This window comes from Monocercomonoides exilis (genome assembly GCF_001643675.1).
Source record: "Monocercomonoides exilis strain PA203 chromosome Unknown scaffold19-1596985, whole genome shotgun sequence".
In the NCBI taxonomy this organism is placed as follows: Eukaryota; Preaxostyla; order Oxymonadida; family Polymastigidae; genus Monocercomonoides; species Monocercomonoides exilis.
Genome location: NW_027150564.1, coordinates 512,569 through 523,645, shown reverse-complemented (window position 1 = coordinate 523,645; position 11,077 = coordinate 512,569). Strand labels below are relative to the sequence as shown.

The window sequence follows — 11,077 nt, the reverse complement described above, 5'->3', positions numbered from 1 at the left end:
AAATTGTCACCTTAAAAAGTAAAGCTTCAAAAGGTTAATTTACAAATCAATAAGAACAACTATGCTTAATAAATAAGAAAATTTAAAAAAGACGGAATCAGAACAAAGAGTGAGAAGGTGAATGTCATTTTGATGTAATGAAGAACGCGCACAAACAACATTTTTTACCAGTGCAAAAAGGCTACTGAGAAAAAAGCACGAATAATGCAAAAATAAAAAAAATGTTGATTTAATGTGACAAAGAATTCATATGCAGAGAAGGAAAATTCATATTAATTCGAATTAACCTTCTTGTTCTTCACTTTTCGAAGCACAGCGAAAACTAAGTTAACAATTTGATGTTGGCATTGTCGAAGGATTCTTTCTCCAATCATTTCTCTTACTGCTCAGTCAACTCCAATTAATTCTATTCCCAAAGGTAAAAAAGTTCATCTTCATTGAATAAGAAGTTGAAGCAATAAACATGCTCTGTTCATGGACTTTGTTCTTGTTGTATTATTGTTTTTTGATTGTCTCGATGAATGCTCATTCAAATTCTTTCTCAACAAATTCTGCTGAAGACTTTTTAATATTTTCATCTTTTTGCGGAAAATGATTGAATTCCTCATCATCGTCCATTGAAGAGGCAGAAAGATTATCCACAAATATTTTCTCTTGTTGTCTCCTTTTTTTAATTTGAGTTGCGGCAGATCGATGAGAAAATGATGATGCAGAAGAAGTAGATGAGGTCGAAGCCTTCTCACCTGATTCTTTTTCAAGATCAATGTCCAGTGAGCCTCTTGCATTGTCTGATTCATCTGAAATTTTTTCTTCATTTTTATTCCTCTTTTTGGCAATCACCAATGAACTTTTTATATGCACTTCATTTTTGTAGATATCATAATCTTTCGTTTCTATATCTTCCAGACTTTCTTCTATTTCTTCATCGTCATCATCATCATCATCATCATCATCATCATCATCATCATCATCATCATCATCATCATCATCATCATCATCTTCTTCTTCTTCTTCTTCTTCTTCTTCTTCTTCTTCACTTTCAAGTTTCGTTTCTTCTTCACCTTCCGCACTCGATGCTTCTTGAGACTCTTTTTCAAAAGAACTTTGAAATTTTTTCATTTCTTCAGAACAATCTTGCACAATTTTGCAGCGCTCTTTACGCCTGTGTATTTCTATTCTTGGTAATTGTTTTTCATGTGCATTCTTTTTTGCAATCTTTCGTTCAATCCGAGCAAGTTTATCAATCGATTCTTCCAAACCATTTCTCAAATTATCTTCTTTTATAATTTGTTTTCGACACATTGATTTTGAACGACGTGATTTATCGTCTAAAAGACGTTTTCGGATGGCCTGGGCTTCAAAGTCATTTAGATGATCGATCTCAAGAGAAGTATATTCGCGAACTCGTTTCGATACTTCTTTTATTATTTTCCTCTTGTAAACATCAAAAATCTGCAATGTAAATGGGAATAGCGAAGATATTTGCTTTCTTGATGGAATCACATTTGTATATCTCACTTTTTCTAAATCAAAACGAATGTACAATGGAATCGGATACCATTTTTTTGTAACATGCATCATCTTTTTCAATACGTTCCGCAATCTTGGTGGAAACTTTCCTTCTTCAACTGAAAGTGTTCTAAATGGAGCTGGATTCAAAGAGTCAATGTCTTCCTTGCTTTCATGAAACGATAAATAAAGTTCTGTTTCATTCATTTAAAAATAAATATATTTTATAGTGGGGCATCAAAAAGAGTTTTCTCTGTTTTTTCATCTATCTCTTCCATACAATTAGTCAATGATATTACACAAATCATTTTGTATGTTCCAAATGATAAATTATATTAAATAATGGGTTTATCGATCTGTTCGAAACAGTTTCATTTTTCAGAAAAAGCAAATGAAAGTTCTTATTGTTGATACCTTTTCCGCAAAAGCAATGGATGAGCTCAAGGCAGCTGGAATTGAGGTTATTTACGATACAAAAATGAAGGGAGACCTTTTAACAGAAGGACTGAAAGCAAACAAGCCAGAGGTCCTTGTTGTGAGAAGCACGAAGGTACAAGTTCCTCAACTTGATGCTGGTGCTCCTGAACTTAAGATGGTTGTGCGCGCTGGTTCAGGATACGATACCATTGATACAGCTGCTGCAAAGGAAAGAAATGTTGCTGTTTGCAATACCCCAGGAATGAACGCAACAGCAGTTGCAGAATTGGTTTTCGGCTTTATCCTTACATCAGATCGATACCTTCACGAAAATATTCAACTCTTCCGCGAAGGAAAGTGGGCAAAAGGAAAATATGCCAAATGCCACGGAATTAAAGGAAGCACACTCGGTCTGATTGGCTTTGGAAACATTGGAAAACTTGTTTGCGATCGAGCTCGTGCATTTGAGATGAATATTATTGCATATGATCCGTTCATCCCCGCAGCTACCATGGAGGCGGCTGGTGCAAAAGTTACATCTGATATTTATGAAATTGCAGCAAATTGCGATTTCATCACTATCCATGTTCCAGGAGGAGAAAAGACAAAAGGAATGGTTAATGATGCATTTCTCTCAAAAATGCGCCCAGGTTCAGTTATCATCAACACTTCTCGTGCAACAATTATTGATGAGCCAGCTTTGATCAAACATGTGACAGAACGTGGAATTCGCGCTTGTGTTGATGTCATGTCAAATGAGCCAGCTGAAAAAGAAGGAGAATTTAAGCACCCATTTGGTGAAGTTCCAGGAATTCTTGTTTCTCATCACATCGGTGCATCAACAGTTCAAGCAGAATCTGCAATTGGAGAAGAAGCTTTGCGTGTTGTTCTTTCATTTGCCCAGAAAGGTGAAATTCTTCACAGAGTTAACTAATCCTTTTAAAAATTGGATTGGATGCATGTATTCTATTAAGCTGTGAATATAAATTTTATGTGTTTTCTTTTTTTGTTATTTGTAAAGAATATTTGAATTGTGCTTTACAATGTTGCTGTTCACATTTTCGTTTGAGTTGACACTTTAAAAAGAACACAGAAAAATTTTTTAATTACTCTATGATAACTTTTCATATAAGAATAAAAATTGGCAAATTAAAAGAATATCGAAACTTTCAAAATTTGATTATAATTGTTTCTAATGATCACTTTTAAATTTATAAAGTATTGAAATGAGAAAAAAGTTGTCGGAAAACGTTTAAAAACACTAATCAACAGATTTTCATTCAAACTGAACAACTGAAGATTTCTGCTTTTTCATCAGATTAATTTGAAGCATTCTCTCCGTCATCAAGTCCATTTGAATTTTCTTCAATTTCCGTATTGTGCAACTCATGCAGAATGTCATCAGCATCAGGATTATCCTCATTTTCTGGAAAAACAGTTTCTTCATCCGCAATTGTGGTTTTTTCTTTAGGAACAAAATGAATTATTTTTTAGCAAAATTTCAGCAAACCTTGGATATTGATTCATTTTAACAAACTTCATGGACAAGAAATCTTCAATAAATGTTTTTCTGATTCCATGCATTGGAAAAAACCCTCTTCAATGACTCCGGAACCCTTTAACAGTATTGAAATGTGCACATGTTTCAGAATATGTCTGAGTTTTTTTGCAAAGTTCCTTTTGTTTAATTATCATGTGAAAATGAAAATTGATAATTTTCATCAAATTTTCGTTTCAACTCTCAAATAATCACAAGCATGGAAATAAATGCTAGGCAATGTTATAATTTCCATACTGTCAAATATTGGTAAACTGGAAATAAATTATAATGAAAAGTTTCAATTTTCATTTTCACTTGATACACCAAAAATTATTCAACATCGAAAAAGTCTTAAACAACATCGGAAAACTTTTGTTCGAAATCGAAAATTTTCTATCACCAAAAATTTTGAAAATTTTTTAAATTATTGCTTATGTCAGTCACTTTTCTTTCAGTTAATAATCTGAGAAATTTGTCAACTTCAATCAGAAAAAAATATTTTTGATGTTTTTTTGGTATATGATTGTGTGTAACAGAGTGAATTGAATAAAATTGTATTATAATTAAACTCTTCACATGTGCTCTGGATATTATAAGGAATTTGTGAAAATAAAAACGATATAGGATCTTTCTTAATCTTGTTTCATGCACAAAAAGACAGAAATCAATCTTATTTTTTAAACCGTAACTTTTTCAATTTTTTTATCGTATTTGAAACAAAAAAAAAAACATTTTCAATCTACAAAATGAGAAAAGAATCAATTGACATCAGTCTTTATCATTGAAAACAGTTGTTTTAAATGAAAGAATAACATATTCTACAAATAAACATTTGTTATTATCAACATCTTTTTCAATGCAATTTTCATGGTTTTGATTTGAATAAAAATTCTGAACAAATTGACTTCTTTTTCGATTACAAATAATTTATTTCCATCTTGGACTAAACTATTTCAATTTTGAATAGTTTTTAGTGTTATTTTCGATGTTGAATTAAAGTTTTTCGATCTGATGGGTGATTATTTTTGAAATCATAACTTTTTTCGGGATATTTGTTCTTCAATGGTTGGTTGGCTTTGGAAAAAGATTTTTTATTCAAATAAAATATTATCTCAACTGCTTTAAAATAAATAAAATTGTTCAAATAAAGATGAAGATGTCTTTTCAACAAGCCTCTTTATTTTTCATTGTTCTTTTGTTGATATAAAAGGGAAATTTTAGAACTGTTATTTTCGAAAAGAAAAATATGACATCAAAAATAATTACCCAATCTTAAATAATTTTAGATGTAATTAAACAAAATTAATTTTCCAAAAATTATTTGATATGTATGTCTTAAATTTTTTGTAAAGTTCTTTTCGTTTAATTTTCAAATAGAATAAAAATTTCGTATTTCGATCAAATTTTTGTTCCCACTTACCAAATTTCGCTGTTATTAAAACAATAACTTGACAATGTTATTTTTTCCATTTTTGTGAATTTTCATGAGAGAGAACAGAAAATTGATTGAAATATGAAATTTTTATTCTATTTGAAAATTAAACAAAAGGAACTTTACAAAAAAATTATGACATATGGGTGATTCTTTTTGAAAAGTCACAAATGTTTAATTTTCAAATAAATCAAATATAAAATATTTTGCTCAACTTTCTGTTTCCACTCACAAATCTTCTCATGAATGTGTGAAATAGCATTATCAAGATATTGATTCCATGTTTGTGAAGTTTGGTGTTCGCGGACAAAAATTTCATAAAAATATGAAATTATTGATGTATTTGAAAATTAAACATTTGTGACTTTTCAAAAAGAATCACCCATATAAGTGATTATTTTTGAAAAAATATTGATTCGAAGAAAAATTTTTGAATAAAATTTTTGTTTTGAATTTTGTCAATGAACACAGAAAAGAAATAACTGCAACAAAAATCATTTCCGTCTTTCTTTCTTATCAAACAATGTCTTTTGATTCAATAAAATGAATAAAACATTTCGACAAATATTTTATTTTCGAATACATAAAACTTTCTTAATTATTCACACTCCGAAAAAAGTTATGATTTCAAAAAAATTTACCCATATAAAGTTCCCTAATGACAGACTGTAATCTGTTCATAACTTAAGTCTTTCAGACAGTTGTTGCTTTTTCATTCATCACTAATTATTATTGTTCCATCAACTATTTTTTCTTGAATGATTGGAATCAATGTTTCTTTTGTTCTATTTAGCGCGATGATTACAAAAAATATTCCAGTTCCTCCTCCTTCCTTCCTCTCAAAACCTCCGATAATCCTCATCAATTCCTTTTTTCTTCCTCTTCCACATTTCCTTCTCGTCCAAATAGACTCATCGATTTCTACACATTTTCAGAACCCTTCTAAAAAGTGATCATTTCATTTAATGTTTGTGTGCAAACAACTCGAACAACGCTTGTCCAATGACCTATTGTTGGATAAGATTCACCTGTCAGTAAATGAATTAATTTCAATTCGATTCCAATCCAATAGAACAATAGATTTTGCAAAACAATATTAATCGGAAGTTTCATTTTGGAAAATTGTGAATTTTAAAATTTTGAGGTTTTTTTCCAGCAAGTTTGAAACCAAAGATATTTGCATCCTTCTGTTTCCTCCCTGGTTCTCCTTTTGCTTCTGTATTTCGGGCAATCCTTCGTGGCGAACTCTTGAAAACATTGGAAAAACAAATTCTGCATTTTTTCTATATCATGGAAGAACGAGTTCTATTGAAATGCTGTTTAACTATTTTTTTCATCTTCAGATCTTGCCATAAAACTCTTTTGATTATAAACCATAGATTTTTAATTTTTTTGACTTTTTCAAAATTTTCTAACTTCTATGGAAGACCTTTCAATCACTGAAAATTTATCAAGCATTTCAATTTATGACCTTAATAACTTTATCTATTTTTTTGTGCAAAATTGGGAGTTCCGATACACTTTTATTTTACTGAAACTTTCATTTTCATGTCAAATAAACATATGAAAATTTTCAAAATTGAGAAACTAATTTTATGTGCAGAATGGAACAAAATTCATAAATCAAAAAATTTTGTCCCATATATCTCAACTATTAAACAAAAAAGGCAGTGATCATGAAAAACCAGGATCTTCTTCATAAACCGAAATCATAACTATTTTAATGAAAGAAAATCATGAAATATACAAGAAATAAAGTGGTTGTTATCTGAAGAGAGAGAAAATTAAAGTTCAGAGCACCTTAATTCTCCAGAACAAACGATAACTGCAACACCTCTTGTCATGGAAGTGGAGTCTGTATTAAGGGCTCAGTCGCTTATCAGATCATAGATATTGAAAACACTGCAACAAGACCTGGATTTGGACTGGGTAGTATTTTTACGCTCAGCGGATCAACGGGCGCCGTGGGCTTATCTCAGCCTACCTCCTCAAGTATACCTCTGTGACATGACAAAAGAAAATTGTAACAATGACAAAATGACTGACAAGATATTTATGACTTGTCAAAAAGGGTTATTTATAACGATTTTTTAATTCATAATTACTATAATAATTAATTTGAAAATCTTCATGAAATAATTCTTATTATTTTGTAAAAATTAAAATAAAAATAAAATGATCAGGTTCCCAATATTTATTTTATTTGACACGAGATGTCAGTTGAGGCATATTTTTGTCACAATTTGTCATTGACAGTCACTGACAAAAGAGAAAAATCGACAAGATATGACAGATGCTATCAACAAATCTTTTCCAAAATGCTTTGAAAATCTTTAAAAGTTTTAGCTATCGTTTAATTAGTTTAAATTTTATTTTATTTTATTTATAATTTTATTATTCTATTCTATTCTAATCTATTCTTTTCTCTTCTTTTCATTTCATTTCATTTCTTTTTCTTTTTCTTTTTCTTTTTCTTTTTCTTTCTTTTTTTTTTGTGACAGACGAGGCTTCAAGTTATTTGTCAGGTCACAGAGGTATATCCTCAAGCAGTGTACCACTTCTGCAACCAGCACAATCTTCATCAGGAGATACCTCTTCCGCTTCATCCCATAATGGAAAGGATATTTTTGCTACGTTATACAAAGAATTATTTGGGTCAGAAACCTCGGAATCCATTTTTGATCTGAATATCAACTCACACCATATAGCCTACTTAGTTTCTTTTTTTGTATTTTTATCCTTCCCACCGTTAATCCCATCCAAGGTTCACAAATTTGCAAGACCATCAAATTAGATAAAGGACGCACTAAATTCCAGCGGCTGGAGAGTTGAACACTACTTAATTCAAGCAGTGAAGGCACTAATACAAACACACGCAGATGCGCCGGAGAAACTGGAAGGACTATCCAATGCGATGATGCTTGTGATTTCGGGTCTCCAAGAAGCAAGGAACTCTAGGATTTAAGCAGAATACGGATTCTCCGCAGCTAAAGCGCTTAGAATGGTAACAGAGGACCCAATTGTCTCGAGTGAAAAATTGTTCAAGTTCAAACCATTTCTCGAGGCAAGGAGAGCTCGATCGCAACCATCGCAGTACCAACTTTACAATAGAAGAAGATTTTTTCGGCTTCCGGCCCGAAGCATCGGGCCTGCCCAGTTCCGAACGAGAACATCATCCAGACAACAGTGACAAACAGTGAAATGGTTCCGAAGCCGGGGGACATCCAAGATTTAAAAGGAGGCAGGACTCAGATGTTTACATAGGAATGGAGGAGCAATGGAGTTAAGAACACAACAACGTTTGGAGTTCGCCCAGTTTGGAAAGGAAAATCTGCGAAAGAAAAGTTAACGAAGGAGGTTTATTTGCGAAGAGGCTACATTGGCACAAGAAAGGAAGATGAAAAGTGTGCCAAATGGATACAGGAGAGTTTGTCCAACAACATCTTATGCGAAATCAAAGAAGGAGAGGCAAAATGTTTGAACACTCTGTTTTTCAAAAAGAAAAAGAACGGGAAATATCGACAGATCCTCGATCATCGCCCCTTTAACAAAGAAATAAAGGACATTCACTTCAAATCCGAGGATCACAAGACACTGGAGAAGCTCCTCCGCAAGGACGATTATGCGGTTTCAATAGACATCTCACAGGCCTATATCCATGTCCCCGTACACAAAGATTTCACTCCCTTCCTTGCTTTCGGCTTCAGAAAGAGGACATTCGCATTCAAAGGTCTCCCCTTCGGTTACAAAGATGCTCCAGGAATATTTTCAAAGCTGATGAGGAAGGTCGTGCAGCAGGTAAGGAAAAGATGGAGGGAAAGATGTTTTAATTATCTCGACGACATAATCATTTTTCACGAGGACAAAGACGCCTTGTTGAAAGCTACAACAGGAATCGTTCACTGGTTCAACAATCTCGGACTTGTTGTCAACGAAGAGAAGAGCAGGTTAACTCCAAGAAAAATCTTCTCCTTTCTTGGTTGGACATGGAATGCACAATTTATGAAGGTCGCGTTGGAGACGAAGCACAGGTCCTTGTTGCAGAAGAAAATGAAACGGTGGATGTGTTTGGCATCGAAGGAAACACCGATAATGACAAAAGAGTTCACATCACCAGAAGGCGAAATCAGCGCAACTCGATTCGTCTACACAGACGCTTCTCTGCGCATGAATAAATTATTCAAAGAACTCAACAATGCAGTCAGGAAAACCGGTTGGACTGGTGCGATGAATCTGAATCATTCAATTATGAAACAGCTTCAATATTGGAAAACGAGACTGAGAGAGAAGGAGGAAAGACCTTGGGTGTTGTTTGCAATTCCAGACGCGACGTTGACAACCGATGCTACACACTGGGCCTGTGGTGCAACCCTTTGAATAGGCAGCTCTCTATACCACTTCCATCAAGCTTTCAATCGAGTATTCCTCAACCAGTCATCCAATTTCAAGGAGTTGTTAGCTGTCCTTTTGTCCCTCAAACATTTGCTCTATCTCATTGCCAAACACAATGCCCGATGGATTCTTCTGAGATCGGACAACACCGCTGTTGTATACGACATCAATCGCTGGACAGCTGGAAAGAATCTCCTGTCTCTCACGAGGAAGATCAGACAATGGACAACAGAATGGAACATTCAGCTGAGAGCAATTCACCTTCCAGGAGCAAAGAACACGACGGCGGATGCCCTCTCAAAACCTAAACGCGCAGGAGACTACGAGATTACAGGTGAAGCACAAAGAGAGCTAGAACAACGACTGAACATCACAATCGAACAGGATGCCTTCGCGAACGGACGAAACCACAAAGCTGCAATCTGGTTTGGGCCAGGAAGCCACGTGATAGATGATGGACGTCAAGCAAAATGGAAAGGAGCAGTAACCCTTGTTCATCCCCAAATACCTCTGATTCTTCATTGCTAAAGGAAGATTCGGGAGGAACAGGAAAAATAAGTGATTCATCTTTCAGCTTGGAGGAACCAAATTTGGATCCAACTGTTTATGGAGATATCAACACGTTGAATGAAATGAAACAATTCGAACAAAGTTTTGAAGGCGGGACCGGGTCCAAAGAAGACTGGAGTTTCACTTCCCCGGGGGGTGTTCTTGGCTGCAAGACTCAACTGGTAGCGCAAAAAGGAGAGCAGTGGTGGAACAGCGACCTTCGTAGATGCATTGTTCCCGAAGCAATAATCACCGAAGCTAAAAATAGTGCATCGACTTCAACTTGGACAGCCTTCACATTAGGATTCGCGCATTTTGCCCAGGCATGGACGGAGGAAAATTGTGGAGAATTTCCACAAGACTTCGTGGAATGGTGTCAAAGGTGTGCCATGATTTTTGTCAAACTGAAGGAAAAGGGATTCCCCTACACATGCTTGTGCGCCTCGAGATTTGCATTTTCTCTATTCTCAAGAATTAGTTATGGAGAAGACATTAAGCAAGTCCCAATTATTAAGACAATCTTCTACTCCTTCCACCGTTCCCATGTTCCAAGAAAACCTTACACATATATGTTGTCGCACTCACTGGTGTTTGACTATTCCAATTCACGACCATGCAATGCTAACCTATCGTTTTTCGAACTTACAGTGAAGTGCATTTTGCTATGTGTTCTGTTAACAGCATGCCGCTTCCACGAACTCGAACAACTATCGATGAGCAAATCCATTTTCAACAACGATTTCATCCACCTCCACACTCACCTGAAAACTTCCATTCCATTGAGTTACGTAACAATTCCTTTCTTATGAGATGTTGATGAGAAGATCTGCTCAGCAAGAGCCGTCAACTGCCTTTGGGAAAGAGTTCGAAGAACCAACGAATCGAGAGACATATTTCTTCTGAACACGACGCATCACACACCGCTGAAGACTTCAGGAATTAGAAAATTGGCAAAACTCGGAATGACACAGGTAGGGATCCCACAGGAGTTCAGACCATACACAATCAAGCATGCAGCCATTTCCGCCTTGATCTTGAAGGGGGTCCGAGAAGTGCTGATAGCGAAACGTGCTCGCCTATCCCCGACAGCTCACACTCCAACGCGCTCCTTCCTTAGAGTCAACCTTGCTTCCGACATGGCCCACGCGCTGATTGCTCCTTAACAGGAAGATCAAACCGCGCTTGTTGCTTCCAACTGCTCATCCACTGTCCAAGCACCATTTCTCCCAGCCTCCGCC

The 11,077-nt window shown here is 34.9% G+C and overlaps 4 protein-coding genes across 4 annotated transcripts; 3 read left to right on the top strand and 1 right to left on the bottom strand.

The window, feature by feature from the left end:
- Window positions 1-525: 525 nt before the first annotated feature.
- MONOS_5303 (uncharacterized protein) lies at window positions 526-1,716 on the bottom strand (the record flags this gene model as incomplete). The annotated part of the gene is made up of 1 exon (XM_067875439.1): window positions 526-1,716. One exon carries the CDS (start codon window positions 1,714-1,716, stop codon window positions 526-528), a length of 1,191 nt encoding a protein of 396 aa, XP_067728420.1.
- A 135-nt stretch (window positions 1,717-1,851) lies between these two features.
- On the top strand, window positions 1,852-3,101 carry MONOS_5302 (putative phosphoglycerate dehydrogenase). Its single transcript, XM_067875438.1, has one exon. The coding sequence runs from the start codon at window positions 1,901-1,903 to the stop codon at window positions 2,858-2,860; it is 960 nt and encodes a 319-aa protein (XP_067728419.1). The 5' UTR covers window positions 1,852-1,900; the 3' UTR covers window positions 2,861-3,101.
- Window positions 3,102-8,884: 5,783 nt separating this feature from the next.
- On the top strand, window positions 8,885-9,598 carry MONOS_14976 (uncharacterized protein; the record flags this gene model as incomplete). The annotated part of the gene is made up of 2 exons (XM_067867819.1): window positions 8,885-8,964; window positions 9,085-9,598. The coding sequence occupies 2 exons, from the start codon at window positions 8,885-8,887 to the stop codon at window positions 9,596-9,598; spliced, it is 594 nt and encodes a 197-aa protein (XP_067728418.1).
- A 162-nt stretch (window positions 9,599-9,760) lies between these two features.
- MONOS_14975 (uncharacterized protein) lies at window positions 9,761-11,002 on the top strand (the record flags this gene model as incomplete). Its single annotated transcript, XM_067867818.1, has 2 exons — window positions 9,761-10,505; window positions 10,650-11,002. The coding sequence occupies 2 exons, from the start codon at window positions 9,761-9,763 to the stop codon at window positions 11,000-11,002; spliced, it is 1,098 nt and encodes a 365-aa protein (XP_067728417.1).
- Between the last annotated feature and the right edge of the window lie 75 nt (window positions 11,003-11,077).

Bases quoted from the DNA above. Each gene is read 5' to 3' on its own strand.
- MONOS_5302 (XM_067875438.1), top strand. From the start codon at position 1,901: ATGAAAGTTCTTATTGTTGATACCTTTTCCGCAAAAGCAATGGATGAG.